This window comes from Onychomys torridus, chromosome 12 (genome assembly GCF_903995425.1).
Source record: "Onychomys torridus chromosome 12, mOncTor1.1, whole genome shotgun sequence".
Lineage (NCBI taxonomy): Eukaryota > Metazoa > Chordata > Mammalia > Rodentia > Cricetidae > Onychomys > Onychomys torridus.
In genome coordinates, this window is record NC_050454.1 from 24,593,549 (window position 1) to 24,615,972 (window position 22,424).

Genomic DNA, 22,424 nt, shown 5'->3' on the forward strand with positions numbered 1-22,424 from the left:
CACTCTCCTTATGTTCCTGTGTCCACCTCCTTGGTTCTGAGATTAAAGGGATGTACCACCACTGCCCAGCTCTGTTTCTCTTTTAGACTGGATCTATCTTGTGTAGCCCAGGGTGGCCTTGAACTCCTGATATTCATGCTTCCTCCTCCCAAGTGCTGGGTGTGCACCACTGCCCGGCCTCTATCATTAACTAGTGGCTAGTTCTGCCCTCAGGTCTCCAGGAAAGCTTTATTTGTCAGAACACAAACAAAATATACATTTACCCCCTTTTAATCTAAAATAAAGTAAAGGGAAAAAAGTGAACTAACATAGAAAAACTATGTACAATAAGTACAATAACTATATACAAATATATACTGGCAATAATTATGTTAACAACGTCTAGTCCATTAGTATTTGTCAAATTCAGAGAGAATACTCCATTATCTATCCTGTCTTAGTGAGTCCAAAATGTTGTACCTAATTCACTTTCTATCTTAATTTGCATTACCAATGTAGAAGTATCTTTTTATGCATCTCAACCTTATACACTTTGCACCTCTTTTGTGAGTGTCTTTTCTGAATTTGTTAAAAAGGAAAACTATAACTATAAAGTCTTCAACTCCATCAGAGACCCGAGGATACAACATTACTTGAGTAAACAGAAAGTGTAGAGCAAACAACTTCCAAAAAATGTAAAAAATGCTAGAAATAGCTGGCTGCTGAAACAGTCACCCAAGTTTCCTCTGCAATGTTGGGGCATCTGTCTTTAGCCTACAGGCCTAGCATGTTTGATAGACTTTTCTGTGAAGCAGGATTTTGTTGTTGTTGTTTGTTTTTGTTTCATTTTTTTTCCAGACAGGGTTTCTCTGTGTAGCTTTGCACCTTTCCTGGAACTCGCTTTGTAGACCAGGCTGGAATTGAACTCACAGAGATCCACCTGCCTCTACTTTCTGAGTGCTGGGATTAAAGGCGTGCATCACCACCACCCATCAGAGCAGGATTTTTGAAGGACTATCCCACCTTGTCTTGGCAAAGTTTGACAGTCACTTTCTTTTCTGTTGCTTATCCAGCAGTTTCTTTCCCAGTAGCCTACTTTTGCTACAAAGTGAGCAAACTCCATATGAAGTTCCTTTAGTGCCCTTCATTTTCTTTGAAGTAGATTGGTGCTGCCAAGAGCAGACATGTCTCTTTGTCATAAAAAAGAAACTTATGTTATTAAAAATCTTAAATGTCATATTCTATAGATCTCTGAAATATTTGAAGCCCACTTGCCTATCTAAATTATATCTGTTTGACCTTGAAAACATACCTAACATAACTGCAAGTTTGATTGTAATAGATGACTGACTACTAACCAGAATTTCTTAATTATCCTAATAGTTTGTAATAATAACTTTCAAGGACTAGAAATTTACATTATATTGTTAGATGAGCTGTATAGTACAATACTTTGAATAAGAGTAGAAACTTATGTACAATATGTTTTAACCAAAATAACCTTAAGTTTGCATATAATATATAAAAATCCATGCCAATGTAAGATATTTAAAACTAGTAGTTGCTTTTTTGGTTTAAAAGTAGATTCAATAATACACCTTTTATCCTATTATTTTTATAACATATATGTAGTATAGCAAAAATAACTTCAATTTGTATCAATATACAAAAATCCAAGTCAATGTAAAATATTTAAAACTAATAGTTACTTTTAAAAAGTAGATTCAATAATCTACCTTTTTATCCTATTTCTACATCCTACCTTTTTCTTTTGAGGAGATGCTTGAATCTAATCTCCTTTGTTCAGCTTTTTTTCCTGACTGTTACCAATAACAACTTATAACCAATCCTCCTAAATGATGACAAATATCCATAACTCACTAAACAATCAAAACCTGCCCACCCCACATCTTGGGAATATAGGTGTCATGTTCTTAAAATTACTTCCTGCTGTTTGGGGACAATGATATCTTAAGTGGACCCTGAAAAAATTTTGGTTTAATTGTCAAGTCCTGGGAGAGGTAGTTGTATCATTTGTTGTCCTGTCTCTGTGCAATGGTAAAGTGCAGGGCTTGTTTCAAGTCCTGACTAGAATTGTCTATGAGGCTGGATCATCTCAGATAACCCCCTTGAAATTGTCCTGAGCAGTTTGTAGTCTAAAGCCAATCCATAGGTGGTGTTTGTCAGCTTAATGGCATTACTATAGTCCAGGTGGAATCATCATTATGGGATCCCATCATCTTTTTGGAGATGTCAGAGATTTCATTACGTCAGATTATTCCTTTTCTTGATAATTTTTTTTCTAGGTAGTTCTCCCTTCTTCTTTGGATGTTTATTTATCCAAAAGTCTTTTTAAATTCCTCAAGACAGTTGTTTTTATTTTCCTGGAAAGACAAAAACAAAACCCTGCCCCAACCCTAACTTTGGGGAGTTTCTTTTTTGACAATTTATATCTGATCAAATAAAAAATGCTTGTTAGTCTTGTAAATTAGTTTAGATTGAATCTAATCAAGAGGTCTCTCTTGTTCAAATCTAATCTCTATCAATTTTGATGATATCCATAGTTTTTCTTCTCCTGTGGAAACAAAAGCAAAACCTCTTCCCCAATGTAACACATATCCTGGTTTCCATTCTGAGGTCAACACATCTTTAAAGTATACAGGCTGATTTAATTCAGTAGTTTTTTTTTTTTTCTATTATCCAGTGTTTATCTGTAGCTGTCATTGCTTTCTCATTAGCATTTAGAACATTTAAAGTTAATAAAGCATTATGCAATCTACTTCCTGGGGTCTTTATTACCCCTTCCTTTTTGTTAAGCATATCTTTTAGAGTTTGATTAAATCTTTCTATAACTGCTTGACCTGCATGATTGTGTGGTATAGGCTTTATGCTGTAATATGAAAAATGCTGTTTCATTTTACTAGAGACATATGCAGGTAAATTGCCAGTTTTAATTTGTATAGGAATTTCCATAATGGCCATGACTTCTAATAGATGTGCAATTACAGAATTAGGCTTTTTGGAACGCAAAGCAGTTGCCCATTGAATTCCCGAGTATGTATCTATGGTATGGTGTACATATTTTAATTTTCCAAATTCTGCAAAATGAAACACATCCATTTGACACATTTTATTACTTTGAGTACCCTTTGGGTTACTTCCTCCATGCAGTGTGGTTTGATTATACAAGGAAAAAGTAGGACATTTCTTATAATTTTCTTAGTTGGTTGCCAAGTGATAGAAAAATCCTTTTTCAAACCCTTGGTGTTTTTTTTTTTAAATGAAATTCTGAGGCCTCCAGCACATTTCCTGTTAATAACTGATCAATTTAATCATTAACTTGTGTGAGAGGGCCTGGCAGACCAGTATGGGATCTGATATGTTTATATATATATGAGATTATTCCTATTCTTGACTGTTTCCTGTAATCATATAAATAAAGAAGTTAATTCTGATTCATCAAGATGTGTGCAAAACATTGCAATGTGCAAAACAACTCTTTCTGCATATTGAAAGTTGGTGACTATATTGAGAGGTTCTGTACAGTCCATTAGTACCATGAGAATAGCATATAATTCTGACTTTTGAACAGAATCATAAGTACTTTTGAGCCACTTTATTCAAATTTTCTGATTTGTAACCTGCCTTTCCTGATTTATTTGTATCAGTATACAATGTAGGGGCTCCAGAAATTTGTGTTCCCTGTACAATGTGAGGAAGGGTCTAGTAAGTTCTCTTTATAAACTGAATTCTCTTGCTTTGGGGATATTTGTTGTTAATATCTCCAAAAAATTACTGCAAGCTCTTTGTCAATGTCCATTTCCTGCCCATAAGGAGGAAATTTAAGCATTAGTAAAAGGTACTAAAATTTCTGTTGGGTCCATTCCTGTCAATTGATGAAGTCTTAATTTTCCTTTTAGAATCAACTCAGACCCTTTTCCACCTATGTCTATAATTTTTTACTCTGTGTGGTAAAAATATCCATTCTAAGATAATATCTTCCCTTTGCATTAAAATCCCTGTGGGGAATGCATAGACCATAAAATAATCAGAATGCAATCAAGCTCCAGATCCAAATGATCCACACGTGCATCTTGTAATTTCTTTTCCATCAAAGCCAATTCTCTCTCATCTTCAGCTGGTAATTCTCTTGGATTATTTAAGTCCTTGCCACCTTTTAAGATTTGAAACAAATTACCCAGTCCTTGAGTTGTTACTCCCTGTAGATGGGCAATGTCTCCCAACAATTTTTGAAAGTCATTAAGAGTCCACAATTGATCTCTCCTAATTTGTACTGTTTGGAGCTGAATTTTTTGTAGACCTATTTTATATTCTGAGTAATTAATAGAATCTCTTATTTGTATTTTTTCAGGAGCAATTTGTAAATTCTAGCAAAGTAGTGTTATCTTTACTTCTTCAAACATTTTGCTAAAGTATTTACTTTTGAATCAGCTAGTAAGGAAAGATACCTAACACCATAATTTTGTAACACACTAGGAAATAGAGGGACAGGTGGCAAATAGCTTGGTACATTGTCTATCTTCCCTGTTCTATTTGTGGAAGACAATTCTCTTCATGACTAAATTTTCATCCCACTTCTCTTGTCATGTTTTAAGTAGATATCAAAGGTCTCCCTCCAGCAGGCTAGGCCTTCCTTGAAGAGTTCATGGGCACTCTTTAGTCACTCCAAGTAGTTTTTCTCTGGTCAATAAAATGATTAAAAAATGACATTTTTTTCAATTTTGTGTTTGGGTCTCAAAAGGTCCCAAGTGTTTCTACTTTCCATTCTTTGGGAAGATGGAAGGCCTAGGCTGCTGGAGGACGGGAACAGAACACAGCTGATCCATGTCAGCCAAGCCATTCATCTCTCTCTTGAGATCAGTTCAAGGATCCAGGAGTCAGCTTTCCATTAGACCCTAAGCAAGCTCAATCAAAATCATGAGACATGAGCCCATACTGATCCTAGACAAATGAACAGTCATTGTCACAGAGCTTCTGTGGTTGCTTATCAGGTAGCACATTTGAGTGTTAAGTAACTCATACGTTGCTCCACAACCCAACTCCAATTTTATAAGTAACTCATATATTGCTCAATAACATACCTCTCATTTTGTCAGGACAGACATAGCTAATAGTCTCTTTCAGTTTCCCTTGTATCTGAGCCTGACCATTAGCCCTGGCAAATGAGATGTGTGATGTTTTCAGGACAACCCCTTAAAGAAAAGGAAGGATTTTCTTTTGCTTTCCAAGTTATCTGTGGAACTGCAGTGTTGGTGTGATGTCTAGAGGTCCCAGAGCTACTTTACATGGATAATGCTGAGGATGGAAGCTACTAATTAAGTGGAAAAAGAGAACAATGGAAGGACTTGGGCCTGATGACCATTGATTTACCCAACCGGCTCTCAACCATCCATTTGTTGTCTTGTGTGATAGAGAACTATGTTTTTCACAGCAATGCTATTTGGGATTTTACTTTGCACATAACTGAAATCAATTATAATTGAAACAAATACTTAGTTCAACAGCTGGGAAATTTACTCTCATAGAAATTGGTTATATCTTACTCAGCATATTCTGGATCATTTTTGTTATTACTTAAAGGTATTGTCTTCTTTATTATTATTATTATTATTTTTTGCTGTGAAGAGATAACAGGTCCATGGCAACTATTATAAAGTAATACATTTAATTTGGTTGGTTTGCTCACACTTTCAGAATTTCACTCCATTATCATCATGGTGGGGAGCATGGTGGCATACAGGCAGATGTGGGTGCTGGAGTAGTAACTGAGAATCCTACATCTTGTAGGCAATAGGAAATTGAATGACACTGAGCTAAGCTTTAGTAAAGGAGACCCGAAAGCCTGTCCCTACATTATCACACCTCCTCCAACAAGGCCACACCTACTTCAACAATACTCTACCTCTTAATAATGCCACTCTCTTTGAGATTATGGGGGCCAATTACATTCAAACTACCACATTCCACTCCTTGTCCCCCCAAAACTTGTAACAATATCATAACACAAAATTGTGCTGGGATTAAAGGTGTGCCCCACCACATCCAGTTCTAAGCTTTTCTTTAGTTCATTTTCACAAGTTGGAAGTGTATCTAGGTAGGATCTTGCCCGAAGCCACCCTCCCTTTATCCTATTTCTTAATCTGTTTATCTCCTTAAACACAGAATTTATCTCCATTCCATTTTCTGGTGGACCTTTTCTCCTCAAAGCAAGTGGTGACAGTCATTTTAATATCTGACATTATATAGACTTCAAACCAAAAGTAATCCAAAGAGATGGGGAAAGACACTACATACACATCAAAGGGAAAATCCATTAAGAAAACATTTCAATTCTTAGCATCTGTGCCCCCAAACATAATGGGATTCAAGTTTGTAAAAGAAACATTACTATAGCTTAAATCACATAGTGACCACTCTTACAAACTGGTCATCAGACAAAAACTGAACAGAAATACTGGAGCTAACAGACATTATAAACCAAATGGACCTAACAGCTATTTACAGAAGATTTCACCCAAACACAAAGAATATACCTTCTTCTCAGTACCTCATGGCACTTTGTCCAAAATTGACCACATACTCTGATACAAAGCAAATCTCAATAGATACAGGAAAAGTGAAATAACTCTCTGAATCTTGTGAGATCACCACAGATTAAACATGAATATCAACAAGTAGAGAAATAACAGAAAGCTTATAAACTCATGGAAACTGATCAACTCTCTGCTGAATGAAAAATGGGTAAAGACAGAAAAAAAAGGAAGAAATTTAAGATTTTATAGAAATGAATGAAAATGAATACACAATATACCCAAATTAATGGAACACAATGAAAAGTGGTGCCTATATTAAAAAAAATCTAGAGAGATCTCCCATTAGCCACTTAACAGCACACTTGAAAGCTCTAGAACAAAAAGAAACAAGCTAACTGTAGAGGAGTAGAGGGCAGGAAATAATAAAACTGAGAGTTGAAAATCAATAAAATAGAACTAAACAAAGAATCAATGAAAGAAAGACTTGGCTCTTTGAAAAACATCATTAAGATTGATAAACCTGACTGGGTAGTGATAGCGCATGCCTTTAATCCCAGCACTTGGGAGGCAGAGGCAGGTGGATCCCTATGAGTTCAAGGCCAGCCTGGGCTGCAGAGTGAGTTCCAAGAATCGTGCAAAGCTACACAAAGAAACCTTGTCTCTGAAAAACAAAACAAAACAAAACAAAACAAAACAAAACAAAACAAAACAAAAAAGATTGATAAACCTTTATCCAGATTAACTAAAAAGCATAAAACATATCCAAATTAACAAAATCAGAAATGAAAAGGAGGTCATGATCACAGACATGAAGGAGGTCTGAGAATCATAATGACATACTTTAAAAACCTCTACTCTGCCAAACTGGAAACCTATAAGAAATAATGTTCTTAATAAGTACCACTTATCAAAGTTAAATCAAGATCATATAAATGATTTAAAGAGACCTTAATTCCTCCTAATGGAAGCAGTCATTAAAAATCTCCCAAACAAACAAATAAAAACCACCCAGCACCATTGATTTTAGTGGGGAATTCTACCAGACTTTCAAAGAAGCATTAACAGTAATACGCCTCAAATTATTCTGCAAAAGAGAAGAAACCTTGCCCAATTCATTTATGAGGACACAGCTATGCCCACACCACATAAGACCCAATCAAGAAGGAGAATTACAGACCATTTTCCCTTATGAACATAGATGCAAAAACACTCAATAAAATACTGGCAAACCAAATCCAGGAACACATCAAAAAGATCATCCAACATGATCAAGCAGACTTCATCTCAGAGATGAGGGCAATATATAAAAATCAATAAATGTAATGTGCCATATAAACAAATTGAGAGAAAAAAAACTACATCTCATTAGATTCAGAAATGGCCTTTGACAAAATGCAATGCTCTTTCATTATAAAAGTCCTGAAGATTCTGGAGGTATGGTACACACCTTTAATCTCAGCACTTGGGAGGTAGATCTCTGTGAGTTCCAGAACAGCCTGGTCTACATTGTGAGTTCCAGGACAGCCAGAGCTGGAAACCCTGTTTTGAAAAAAAAAAAAAAAAAGAAAAGAAAAGAAAAAGGGAAAGAAAGAAAGAACAGACTTTAGAATATGAAAAGATCTTCACCAATCCCACATCTAACAGACAGCTGATCTCCGAAATATATAAAGAGCTCAAGAATCTACACATCAACAAAGAAAATAATCCAATTTAAAAATAGGATACAGATCTAAACAGAGAATTGTCAATAGAGGAATCTCAAATGACTGAGAAACACTTGAAGAAATAAATGTTCAACATCTTTAGCCCACAGGGAGATGCAAATCTGAACAACTCTGAGATTCCATCCTGTCAGAGTGGCTAAAATCAATAACCTAAGTCACAATTATGCTGGAGAATATGTGTAGCAAGGTGAACACTCCTCCATTGCTGCTGGGAATTCAAACTGGTATAGACACTGTAGAAATCAGTATGTCAAAAAAGGAATTGACATACCTCAAGACCCAACTATACCACTTCTGGATGTAAACCCAAAGGATGTTCTACCATACCACAAGGACACTTGTATAGCAGGAAACTTAAAAGTTCTTATTAGTAAAAACAAACCTGAGGCCAGTTATTGGGGTGATTGCTGGAAGATCAGAGAAGCAGAACAAGCCACAGCTATCTCACCTTGCTAGTTCCTCAGGTGATCCTGTTTCCTCAGGCTGGAAGCTTCTGAGTCCTCCTCCACATGAATCTCAGCTGAACTGTGCTGCTCCAAAGCCTGAACGCTTAACCAACCAAATGCTTAACTACATGCTTTTTCTCCTTTAGTTCCTGGTCCTCACGCCTTATATACCTTCCTCTTTCTGCTCCCACTCCCTGGGATTAAAGGTTGGGTTTCTGGGATTAAAGGCGTGGGTCACCATGCTTAGCTGTTTCTAAAGTGGCCTTGAACTCAGAGATCCGGCTAGCTCTGCCTCCCAAGTGCTGGGATTAAAGGTGTGTACCACCACCGCCCAACTTCTGTTATGGCTTACTCTTTCCATTTTCTAGCCACCATTTTTGGCTTTGTTCTAGTGGCTGTCTGTTCTCTGACCCCAGATATGTTTATTTCGGGGAACACACAATATTTTGGGGAACACAATACCACCACACACTTGCCCAACTATGCTCATAGCAGTTTTATTTGTGATAGCTAGAAACTGGAAACAACCTGGATGTCCATCAGCTGAAGAATGAAGAAAGAAAATATGGTACATATACACAACAGAGCATTATTCATCTGTAAAAACAATAACATCATGAAAATTTCCAGCAAACCAATGGAACTAGAAAAGATGATCCTGAGTGAAGTAACCCAGAGCCAGAAAGGCAAACATGGTATGTACTCACTTATAGGTGGATATTAGCCATAAAGTAAGGAATAACTGTGCTACAATCTATAGACCCAGAGAAGCTATGTAGCAAAGAAGGTTCAAGGCAGGGACACATGAATCTCACTGTGAAGGGCAAATAGAACAGACATCACAAGTGGATGGGGAAGAGGTCTGGATTAGGGGATAGGCATGGGAACAGGAAGGATCAGGTTGGGGGAGGATGGAGGAAGAGAGTACTGGAATAGACAACTGGAGTCAGGGCACTTCTGGGATGAGCTGGAAACCTAGTGGAATGGAAACTCCCAGGAATCTATGAAGGTGATCCTAGCTAAGACTCCTAGCAATGGGGGATATGGAGCCTGAATTGGCCATCTCCTGTAACCAAGAAGACTTCCATTGGAGTGATTGGGACACCAACCCAGCCACATAGTCTTTGACCTAAAATTTGCCCTGCCTACAAGGCATGCTGGGACAAAGAAAGAGCGGAAATTATGGGTGTGACCAACATAATTTGACTGGTCCAGCTTGAGACCCATACTATGAGAGGGATCCCACCTCTAACAAAGGATAGAGGGCCAGAACCCAGAACTAGACAGCCTAGAGACCTAGGATAGAACCAAACTGGCAAAAGAAGGGAAAAGTGAATGACATGAAACCTAATGATATTCTGCTATACCCATAAGTCATTCCCTAGCCCAGATTTTAGGCTTCATACAGATGCAGAGCCACAGCCAAACATTAGGAAGACCTGGGGAATCCTGTGGAAGATGGAGAGGAAGGATTATGGGAGCCAGAGAGGCCAAGGACACCACACACACACACAAAAAAAAAACCAAAAAAACCAAAAAAACCAAAACCCACAGAATCAACTAACCTCGGCTCAAGGAGCTCACAGAGAGTGAACCAACAACCAGAGAACTTGCATGGGACTGACCTAGGCCCTCTTCACATATGTTACATTTGTGTTGCTTGGTCTTCATGTGAGACTCTAACAGAGGAAGCAAGGGCTGTCTCTGACTCTGGTCCCTGTTTTTGGGACCCTTCCCTCCTACTGGGTTGCCTCATGCAACCTTAATAGGAGAGGAGGTGACTAGTCTTACTGCAACTTGATATGCCATGAATGGCTAATATATATGGGAGGTCTACACTTTTCTGAAATTGAGGAGAAGGAGTGGAAGTGGGGGGAAGGGGACAGGCTGGGGAGAGGACCTGGGAAGAGAGGAGGGAGGGAGGGGAAATTGTGATTGGGCTGAGAAAAAATATTTATTAAAAAAATAAAATCCTGGAAATCTTAGGGATTAAAGAGGCAACCTTAACATAATGAAGAAGTTTACAGCAAGCCTGTAGCCAACATCAATTTCAGCAGAAAAATTCAAAGCAATTCCACTAAAGTCAATAATAACACAAGGTTCTCCACTCTCTTCAATATAGTACCTGAATTCTTAGTTAGAGCAATGAGACAACTGAAGGAGATCAAGAGGATACAAATTAGAAAGGAACAACTCAAAGTATCTTTGTTTTCAGAAGATATAATAGTATACATAAGTGACCCCCAAAATTCTACCAGGGAGCTCCTACAGCTGATAAACGCCTTCAGTGATGTGGCTGGATACAAGATTAACTCAGAAGGAAATCAGAAGTCCTCCTATACACAAATGATAAATGTACTGAGAAAGAAATCATGGAAACAATACCCTTCACAGTAGCCTAAAATGATACAAAGTATATTAGGGTAACTCTAACTCATCAAGTGAAACCCTTATGTGACAACAATTCAATTATTTGAAAAAAGAAAGAGAAGATATTAGAATATGAAAGATAGCACATGCTCATGGATCAGAAGGTTTTTTTTTTTTTTGTTGTTGTTGTCTTTTTTTAAACAAAGCAAAAAGGTCATCCTACTAAAGGATTCAATGAAATCCTCATCAAAATTCTAACACAATTCTTGATAGAGCTTGAAAGGTCAATTCTCAGCCTCATATGGAAAAAGAAAAAACCCAGGACCCAGGATTGCTAAAACAATCCTGAACTATAAAAGAACTGCAGGAGGTATCACCATTCCTGATTTCAAGTTGCACTACAAAGCTATAATAAGAAAAACCACATGGTATTAGCATAAAAACAGACATGTTGATCAATGGAATTGAATTCAAAATCCATGCATAATGTACTTACCTACGGACACCTGAGTTTTGATAAAGAAGCCAGAAATACACACTGGAAAAAAGACAGCATTTTCAGCAAATGGTGCTGGTCAAACTAGATTTCTGCACATGGAGAATGCAAACAGATCCATATCTATCACCCTGCACAAAACTCAACTCCAAATGGATCAAAGACCTTAACATAAACCAGATACACTGAGTGTGATAGAAGTGAAAGTGGGGGACATTGAACATCGTGGGAGAATGAATGAGTTAAACTTTGGCTTCCTTATCACTCCGAAAACATTACTGCTGTTTTTTCCTGGGCAGACTTAATCATCCAGCAGCCTGTAGAATGGAGATGAAGATAAAGAGAGGCGAAATGAGGAAGAAAAGTCACCCTTAAATCTGGTGAACTGAGAACAAGCACAGCTGACGTCGAGGGACAGCTCACTGCGTCCACCCGGAGATTCATGGTGACTTGTGTTTAACTAGAAACCACTCCAGATGAATGGTTTCAGGAGGACTTCAGCTTTGGGGTTACTGATCACCATCACTATTCTGGTGCCCGGTAAGTGTGACATTCTGAGGTTTTTAGGAAATGAAACCATTCCTCAGGCTAATTTAGGACTATGATAATCCTTCTACCTCAACCTTCTGACTCCTGGGATTACAGTCATATATACCTTTGTTGCAGGCTAACAGGACAACTTTAACACTCTGTAGGTTACTTTTAAACGAATTATATTTACTAAGCAGGTTTTATACAAATATTCCATGGAATAGATTATTCTATCTGTTGTTATCATTTGAATTTGAAGATGAGTGACGGCCTGAAAAGAAATGTTTTACTAGCTTGCTTGCTCATCCCATCTTTAAGGGTGAGATGTACCAAAAAAAAAAAAAAAAAAAAAAAAAGAAAGAAAGGAAGGAAAACCACTGAGAATGGAAGCAGTGGGATCCAGAGCAAAGTGGAGGCACTGAACTTAGGCAGGAAGGGACAGTCCTCTGTTGGAAGGGAAAGAGGGACAAGGTGGCCTGGAAGCGGTTCAGCTCATGGATTGGAGTCCTAGTTATGGAGTCTTCAGCATTAAAGTAAAGCTATTGGAAGTTATTAATGGAAGGAGAAGGACAGATAGGGATGAGAGTCCATGAAACACCGTTACCCAGTGGACAGACCAGCCTGCTGGCTGAGGGTGTAGACTCTAGTCTTAGTTCTGTTTCCGCAGAACCGCAGTTCCTAAGAAGACTGACCAACGTGAATGTAAATTGACTTTTCTTCAAATACAAAAACATAAGTTTATCTCCCACTACTTCAAAACGTATAAAAAGATAAAAATCTTAGATCCAGTATATCATTAGTAATCAATTAAGGAAGCCTGACAGGCCTTTGTATGAAATTAATTTAACCTTCTTTAAAATTTTAAAAAGTATAAATGTATGTATTTAATGTATGTAATTTGTGTGTGTGTCCATGTCATAGCATTCATGTGGGCGCCATAGGACAATTGTAGGAGTTGTTCTCTATCTCTTTTTTTAAATGTGGGTTCCAGGGTTCAAACTCAGGTCCTCAGGCTTGGTCGCATATGTCTTTACTTGCTGAGCCATCTTGCTGGCCCCTAACCAAATGTAAAGATTTGTTTTGTGACCCAGCACATAATCACCTTTGATTAACATACCTAGAGCACTTGAAAACTATGAATTATTACATTAGAACTGTTTTATATGTGTCTCTTTGGTCACTATAATCGATAGTCATTAATATATTCTATGTCTATACTACTTTCTAAAGTTCTGATTATTCTATTCATTTCTGAGGAAGAGGTGTCACAACCTCCATCTGTAACTGTGAAGCCGTCTACGTGTCGCTTTCATCTAGTTAAGTGTTGCTTCATGTGGTTTGAAGCTCTGTTACTAGGTATATACTTCACCAGGACAATGAACATTGCACAATTTCAAACGTTTCTAGTAACATTCTTTGTTTCTGAAGAATTTTTCTGTTATTCATATAGACTCTGCTTCCTTTCTTCCCTTCTCCTCCTCTCTTCCCCCTCCCTTCCCCAGTGTTTCACTTTGAATAAATTTAGGCAGATTGTGTCATTCAAAGATTTTGTCTGTTTCATCTGGATTATCAAATTTCTTGTCATAGAATTCTTTATAGTAGTTCCCACTATTCTTTTCATGTTCATTGAAATTCAAGTAAATTCACTCTTGTTATTTGATTTTAGTAACACATATCTTCTGTTTTTTTTTTTTTTTCTTAGTTTGGCTAATTGATTAATTTTCGTAACTCTTCAGACTAGTTGATGGTCAGCTTTACTGATCCCTTTAAAGAATCAGCTTTAGTTTGCTGGTTTTCTCTGTTCTCCTGTGTTTCCTGATTCTGACTCTAATTTCTCTTCTGTTTATTTTGTGTTTGATTTGTTATTCTTTTTCTAGTTTCTGGAGGCTTAAGTTTAAATGATTGATTTTTAGATAATTTTTCTTTTCTCATACAAGCAGTCAAGGCTAAAACCTTCCCTCTAAGCATTGCTTTTTAGTATTCTACAAGTTACGATAGTTTCTTTTTTACTTAGTTCAAAATTCATTTAAAAATTACCTTAAGAGTACTTATAACCTAAATTGTTACTTAAAAATCATCTCCAAATGCTTGTGGGGTCTATTTACTGTTACTGATGTCTAGTTTAATTTCATTATAATCAAGGAGTAGTTGTGGTATGATTCCATTCTTTAAAATGTGTTAATATGTTGGGCTAGAAAGATAGATCAGTGGTTCATAGCACAGGCTACCCTTTTAGAGGTCTTGGGTTTGATTCCCAGTATGCACATGTTGGCTCAAAACTATTTGTGACTCCAGTTCCAGGGAATCTAATGTCCTCTTCTGGCTTCTGAGGGCACCAGACATGTAAGTGGTGCACATAGAAACATACAATCAATATACCCATGCACATAAAATAAATAAAAAAATTGTAATATGTGTTTTATGGCTCAGGATATAATCTATGTTCATGAAAGCCCCATATGAGCATGGAGAAAATATATATTCTATTATAGGAAGTCACCTGTAGAGACATAAATAATACTGAGCTGGTGACAGAGTTGTTACACTTGGTTATGTCTTGCCTGATTTAGTGGCTATTGTTTTCTCTCTTTCTGATAGAGGGATGTTGAAATTTCTAGCCTAAATAAGTATATTTACCTATTTCTTCCACCAGTTTGTAACAGGTTTTGCTTCTTATCTTAACTCTCTGTTGTTAGGTATGTATTTGTTCTTGGAAGAGAATTGATGGTGTATCTTTCTACAATGCCCATCTTTATCCTTGATATCCTTCCTTGAACTCAAATTTTCTCCATTTAAAATTAATATAATTAGCCACCACCTTTTTTACTCTGTTATCATTGAATTTGAAATTCATCTTCCATCACACTCAAACATCTGAGAAAGGAAGAAGAATGATTTCTCAAAGATAATTTCCAACAAGAGTAGAAAGGGTGTAGAGTTCTGTGTAGCAGTATATCCACTAAAGTAGCAGAGGCCATGACCTCATTGTTTTCCTAGAATAGAGAATACATATGCTGTAACTGCAAAGATCAGCAAAAACTAAGTTAACTGCATAATGCATAGATTATTCTTATTGCTAAGTATTCTACAGAATGCAAAAGAAAGAATTGCCAACTGGAATCTCTATGGAACTAGAAGGTAAAGTAGACATGAATTCTCTTTTCAATTCTTCCTTGCATTTCTGTTTTATTTTTTCTTTTTGTTCCCAATAACAAAGTAGGAAATATCAAGGAGGAAGTGAGCTAACAGAAAAATCATTTTAAATTTTGGTTCTAAATTCACTGAAAAACAGCTCTACATTGTCTTGGTGAGATGCTTACCACATGATTGAATAAAATTAATTAGAGTGAGGTATATGGAAAAGTTTTACGAGATCGTCTTGGATAAGGACCTTCGCATTGACTAAGGCCATACCTGGGGATGTGATTAGGACATGGAGAAATGGAAGGGTTCCCTTGTAAAACATTTTTGGTCCAATGTGTAGATGAATTGCTAAAGGTCTTGTTAATAATAAGCTTGGAGCCAGAAATTGGGGTTAAAGCCTGAGAGATCAAAGGAATAGGAAAAGCCACAAGCTAAGCTCACCTCACCGACACCTCAGTCTTCAAAAGACCTACTTCCTGTATACACATGCCTATATGCCTTTCTGTTCTGCTATATCATTTGCTCTCTCTGTCAGGCTACATCACTTCCTCTTCCTGTCTAGCTGTGTCACTTCCTGTCTGTCTGTACAGACCTCCAGACCTCCATGGTTAGCTTGTGTTGGAATTTAAGGCATGTACCCCCAGGCCTGGCTCTGTTCCCAGTGTGGCCTTAAAGTCACAGAGATCCAGAGAGATCCCTGCCTCTTGAATGATAGAATTAAAGGTGTGGGCTACCATAACTTCTATGTTTAATATAGTATTTTATTTTTAAATTTAATGAATTTTTCCTCTAATCCTCAGATAACTTTATGCAAGGACATAGATAAAGTATCACTACATAAATGAGTTGTCTTATAAATAAGAAAATGTCAATCAATACCACATAAATGTGAATGTCAAGATACTAATATACTTTTATCCCCAGATATCAAAAAATCTAATGTTCTATAGTGTTTTTGGTGGGTAATTTTAGTCAAGGTTAATGGTTATCTATTATGTTGAATAAGACTTCATTGAGAAAGAAGGCTTTTACTCTATATGAATATATAAAATAGATTTTCTCTTTGTTAAATATTTTCTAGATTCAAGTTGTTCAAGTAAGGGAAAGGTGCAGGAGCCAGGGGGTTATCAGCCACCTAAGCCATGGGATTATCAGGTGCAGGAGCCATTGGATGATCAGCTGCAGGTGCCACTGGATGTTCAGCTTCAGGAATCACCTTCCCCAGATGGTAATATTTTTCCATATATAGTGGCCATCATAGAAGAGATGGATATGGGTCTTGGTTAGAAAAGTAGCTGGTACCCTGGGTGCAGTATTCCAGCCTTTCTCTTAGTAGGAGTATCTAGAGGTCTAAGTGCTGTCTTGGGCCTGGCAAGGGATTTTGAAACTTCAAAGCCCACTCCTGTTGACACATTTCCTCCAACAAGGACACACCCACTCTAATAAAGCCACACCTCCTAATCCTTCTAATCTTTTACAACAGTTCTACTCCCTTGTAATTTAGCATCCAGATACTTGAGCCTATGGGGGCCATTCCCATTCAAATCACCCCAATGGATTTAAAGTCTCCATTTTTTGTTATCTTGTTATATGTCCTTTATTTGGCCATAAAATGTGAGGCTTGCTTGTGTGCCTAGAGGAGGTAAGTGACTCAATAACAAGAAAGGGGAGAGATTTTAGCAAAGCCAAGACTCTTCATACAATGAATTTCTCCTTCATATAACTGTTTCTGACTATGTTAAAGTGAGGTTGTCCTGACACCCACATTTGTCACAGGTGAGTTGGAACAGATGTTTTGACTGAATAAACATCCTCCAGTAAACTCTTATCAGTCATGGTGTCTTTTGCCAATGTATGGATTGCGTAAGATTCTAAGTAGGAGAAGCTTGCAGATGCTGGGGTTTAAGTTAAACTTTCTACAGATGAGCACAATGGAATACATAAACATAGAATACAGAAACAAAATCTATGGGCAAAATTAATGGCTGAGCTGTCTATGAATTTATATTTTTCTAATAGGAAGGAAGGAGAACATATGTATTATATTTGATAATTTTATATATTTTCAGTAAAATTATGAATTTTTCATGTTTTTAAAAGCATTCATATGTTCTCACTAGAAGTAAATATCTCTAAGTATCTTCTGCCTACTGATTATTATTTTTATTCTTCATGAGATTGTCAGGCTGGGAAAGTTACACAATATTTAAAATTCAATTGATTTCATTTGTTTATAACCTATAAATAAAATAATTTCTGACTAGTTTAATGTAAAGGCTATGAGTTACTTTTAATGACAGTGTCTTTACATTTTGCACATTAATGCTTATCTCTATCCTTAGAAGAAGGTTTGCTGATTATATTACTACTTATCAAAGCTTAAGAGGAGATAATCACATGATTATTTTATTTTGTTTCTTGAGGAGCATAAATCGTACGATGACACCAATATTGTCTACCATCAAAATATTAGACTTAGAACACTATTTTTGTAATTTGATGTAATTTTACTGTGTTTTTATGTCTGTCTTGCTTGATCTTAGTTCAAAGACTGCTAAACAAGAGTCTGTCTCTAGATAGCAAAACTGTTATGTTAACTTCAAATACTTTACAATACACACTGATCCACCAGAAATGTATATGAGAGGACACAATTGGTTAGTATTTGAATTTGTTTTAAAAATGATGCATATTTTGTGAATTATAATTTATTATTTACACACTTTTTAGGATATTTTTGCCCAAATAAAAGTCATTCAACTAATACAACTTTATGTAATCTACTATAGATAAATTGAACATGCCAAGTCCTTTATTAACGTCTCTTTCTCTCTGTCTGTGTGTCTGTATGTCTCTCTCTGCATGTGCATGTGTTTCTCCAGTTAATATTACGAAATTTGTACAGATGGGTACAAAGACTCTGCTGTGCTGCCCTCCTGTTCCACCAACAAAAGCAGTACTAATAACATGGGTAATAACCCTCAGAGGCCAGCCTCCCTGCAAAATATCCTACAGAGTAGAAACCAAGGACACCAGTGAAACCAACTGTACAGACAGGACAATCACCTGGACCTCCACACCTGACCAGAATCCTAACCTTCAGATCACTGCAGTGGCCCTCGATCATGATGGGCATTATTCATGTGAAATAGAAACACCTGGTGGGAATTCCTATGAAAGATGGAACCTCAAAGTGCTAGGTAAGCAACAAGTTTATCTACTGTGGTGTTTCACCAGATTTTAGATAGAAATGAATACTTTCATCATTTGTGACAAGACTGAATCTTTTTTGCCTTCTATCTCCACAGTACCTCCTGCAGTAACCCTGTTTCCAGGAGAGAATAGAACTGCAGTTTGTGAGGCAACTGCAGGCAAGCCGGCTGCTCAGATCTTCTGGACTCCAGATGGGGACTGTAAAACTATGAATGAATCACACAGCAATGGCACTGTGACTGTTAGGAGCACATGCCAGTGGGATCATAAGAAAGTGCGTGCTGTGCTCTGCTCTGTCACCCATTCTACTGGCAACAAGATTCTGTCCATACAACTGAATCAAGGTGAGTACATGATTTTTCTTAAAAAAATTGATATTTAACTCATTCTTCCATGAAAGATAAATATTTGAAGTTCATCCTGTTTGTGATAAATTGACCAAAGGGCTCTTAAGGGAGTAAAGAGGAAAGTCAAGACAACTCAAGCAGAATCTTGATGCAGAAACCATGGATGAATGCTGCTTGCTAGCTACTCTGACCCATACTAAACTGTCTATATATCCCAATCACCTATCTATCTATCTATCTATCTATCTATCTATCTATCTATCTATCTATCTATATCTTTCTACTTATCTATGTAACTATCTATCTACCTCTCTCACATGTCTAGTGATGGATGGCACCTAATTGGTATCTCTTGCATGGCTTTAAGCTGTGTCAAGTATACAGTTAAGCTAAGTAGGACAACAGACCCACTTTAGACACTAGTAACAATTTTTCAGTTATCTATCTCCTGCAGTTTTTATAAACTAACTATAAATTCAGGATGTTTCCACAATCTATATATCAGGTTCGGTGATTTGTTAAAATGGTTCACAGAACTGAGGATGCATTTTGCTTACTCTTATTGGTTTACTATAAGGATTGTTACATGGGGACAGACAAACAGAATATATTCATAGGGCCCTCTATGGAAGAAGGGGCATAGAGCTTCATGCTATCTCAAGAATTTCTGTTCTTCTAATTCCCCATACAGATGCTTTTCAAACAGTAATGTTTATGATTGCTAATATGATTTTGTTACATGGTCATGATGGCTAATCATTGATCATTGGTGATGAACTCAATCTCTAGCCACTCTTCCTTCACAAGAGGTTCAGTGGTGGCGATGGTGGTAGTCTCTGGCTCCAAGTCCCAACTTTCTAAGCACAGTTTAGTCTTTCTGGTGATAATCTCCACCATGAAGCTAAGAGCTTCTAGACACCTATCATTTTACTGGCATACCAAAGATACTTTTATTATGGTGACAACTTTTCTAGGAGCTGTGTTCCAGGAGATGAACAAAGACCATCTATGTATTTCTTTTTTATTTTTAAAATTCTTTTTTTTTGTCTGTTTGTTTGAGATAGGATCTCACTACCTTGCCTTGGCAGTCCTGTAACTCACAATGTAGACCAGGGTGGTCTGGAACTCAGAGAGATCCACCTCTCTCCCCTCCCAATGCTGGGATTAAAGGTGTGAGACACCACACTGATTTTTTATTTCTTATTGTATCTGAAAAACTACTCTGCCTCAAGTATAAGAAGTTCCTCAAGAGTAAGAACTATGTTGTTCAATTCTACATTTCCCAAGTCTGACTCACCATCTGACATACACATCTGTAATTAGATTCTGATCCCAGATCTGATCTCCACATTTCACTTTCTGTGTTCCCAACAGGATTCAGGTCCATTCATTCTCAGATGGTTTTTTTTCATGTTACTCCTTTTGTCTGAAAACTTCTTATCCCTTAACTTCTTTTATCTAGGCCAGCAAGGCACTTTCCTAATCTCATCTCTCCCAGACCCAGAGCTAGTGCTGAGTAACCTTTCTGATTCTTCAGATATTTAGAGCATGTCATCCTCACCTAACACTTTGATGTCTTGTAAGTCATCTGGAATACAACAATACAACCTCCCTGGGATATTAAAAAAAGACACAAAGTTAATGGGTTAACAAAGTGTGGTGTGAATCTGGTAGGAGTCACAAGGAGAAGATGCAGGTAAATATAATCAAAATACATTGTATAAAATTCGGAAAGAAATTTTTTAAATAAAAAAAGAATAATGCCTTTCAAAAGACTAAGATTTGCATGAGATGCACTTCAGACAGAGGACTCAGGATCTAAGCTGGATATGACCTGAAAATTTCCTCTCTGAGGATTAACTTTCGTAGTCATCAAATGTAGCTGAAGGTTTTCCTGTGTCCTGCACAGTCCCTAGCAGCTCAGACCCAAGTAAACACACAGAGGCTTATATTAATTAAAACTGCCCAGCCAGTAGTGCAAGCTTACTACTGACTAGCTTTTACACTTAAACTCAGCCCATTTCTGTTAATCTGTATGTCACCACATGTTCCGTGGCTTTACCTGTGAGCCATGCTGCTCCCTAGATGGTGGGCTGGCATCTCCTGACTCAGCTTTCCTCTTTCCAGTATTCTCCTTGTCTGCTTATCCTGCCTGTACTTCCTGCCTAGCTACTGACCAATCAGTGTTATATTAAACCAGTGTACAAAAGCATTATCCCACAGCAACCAAAGGTGTGAAAGCTTCCTCAAGAGGGAAGCAACTGGTAGTACCATCTAACTTTGAAGCTTATGAACCACAACAATGACAAGCAAGGCTGGTCCCTAAGGTTCAATAGTGGCAATCATATCTGGGTAGCAACCAATAGCTATCCAATTATATTCAAGGTCCCACTCAATAGGAGGACAGTCATGCCTGTTATTGGAATCCTAGCCAACTACTCAAGGTTAGTGAGGTCATTGATCTTAGAAATGAACCTTCTACAACCCTTAACTAAATAAGCAAAATACCTATCTAAATTCTAAATATACATATGTTCACCAATAAGTGTGGCTCTTAACCCTTGTCAAAGAAGCAGCTTCTTTCTGTAACAGACAGAAATCATTATATAACTCCACAAATGGTCAAAATGCAGAGAACACTGATCATGTGATGTCCAGCCCCCATGGATACATCTACAACACAATTCCTACACCTAATGTTCAGGGAGCATTGTAGAAGAGGAGGCAGAAACATTAGAAGAGCCATAGAACCAGGAATATAATATTGTGTCTCCTGAAAAATGACTGGGAAGCTTCAGCCATGAAACTTCTATTATATGGCTGTCTAAACAAAACCTGAACAAATAAACCAGCAGTAGATCTGCAGACATAGAAGGGGGACTCTCATGAGGCCTCACCCTTAGACAAAGAACTTTAGTCAACTAAAAGGTACTAAGAGTGGGGGAAGTAGTCTTCCATCAGGAATGATTCCCTAATCCATTATCTAATACCAAGTGGTCAGTCCTGAAATCATGTACATGCAAACAACACTGAATGGACTCAGTAGACTGTATTTACACATTAAATATAAATATGCAACAATAACAATTTAGAAGAGGTTAGGAATTTGAAAGGGAGCATTGGGAGGTGGGGACAAATGGACGAGGTTGGAGGAAGAAAGAGGAATGGATGGAAATGATGCAATTATAGTTTCATAATAATAAAGTTTGCATGGAAACCTTTCCTTAAATAACTGGGAAGCATTAACAATGTTAGTGTTTATTTATTCACTTTTGCATTTGTTAGTGACTGTCAAGCATAAAAGCTGGACTTGATTTGTAAACTTCATTCAGAAATGATATATGAGCGGTATTTGAATTATAATTGGTAAGGTTTTCTCATTTTGACATCTCTAAAAGTTTAGGAATACTGTAAGTGATTCTAAAGCTGTTTCCTCTAATTTCTGGATTGGGACTATGATTGACCTGACCTGAATTTTTACCCTTGCCTATATTAAAGGTGTCACCAGCATGCCACTGCATTCCTTGCTGATCATTCTCTATGTGAAACTTTCCCTTTGGGGAATCATTTTGCTCATCGTGGGATTTGTCTTCTTCCAGAAGAGAAATTACTTCAGGTAG

At 37.2% G+C, this 22,424-nt stretch overlaps 1 protein-coding gene across 1 annotated transcript; it reads left to right on the forward strand.

The window, feature by feature from the left end:
- The first annotated feature begins 12,045 nt into the window (after window positions 1-12,045).
- Window positions 12,046-22,424, forward strand: LOC118594280 (cell surface glycoprotein CD200 receptor 2-like). The gene is made up of 5 exons (XM_036204115.1): window positions 12,046-12,109; window positions 16,326-16,472; window positions 18,127-18,444; window positions 18,553-18,801; window positions 22,303-22,424. Exons 1-5 carry the CDS (start codon window positions 12,046-12,048, stop codon window positions 22,422-22,424), a joined length of 900 nt encoding a protein of 299 aa, XP_036060008.1.

Bases quoted from the DNA above. Each gene is read 5' to 3' on its own strand.
- LOC118594280 (XM_036204115.1), top strand. From the start codon at position 12,046: ATGAATGGTTTCAGGAGGACTTCAGCTTTGGGGTTACTGATCACCATC. The intron at 12,110-16,325 runs GTAAGTGTGACA...AATATTTTCTAG, and splicing joins CATCACTATTCTGGTGCCCG to ATTCAAGTTGTTCAAGTAAG. The intron at 18,802-22,302 runs GTGAGTACATGA...CCTATATTAAAG, and splicing joins GTCCATACAACTGAATCAAG to GTGTCACCAGCATGCCACTG.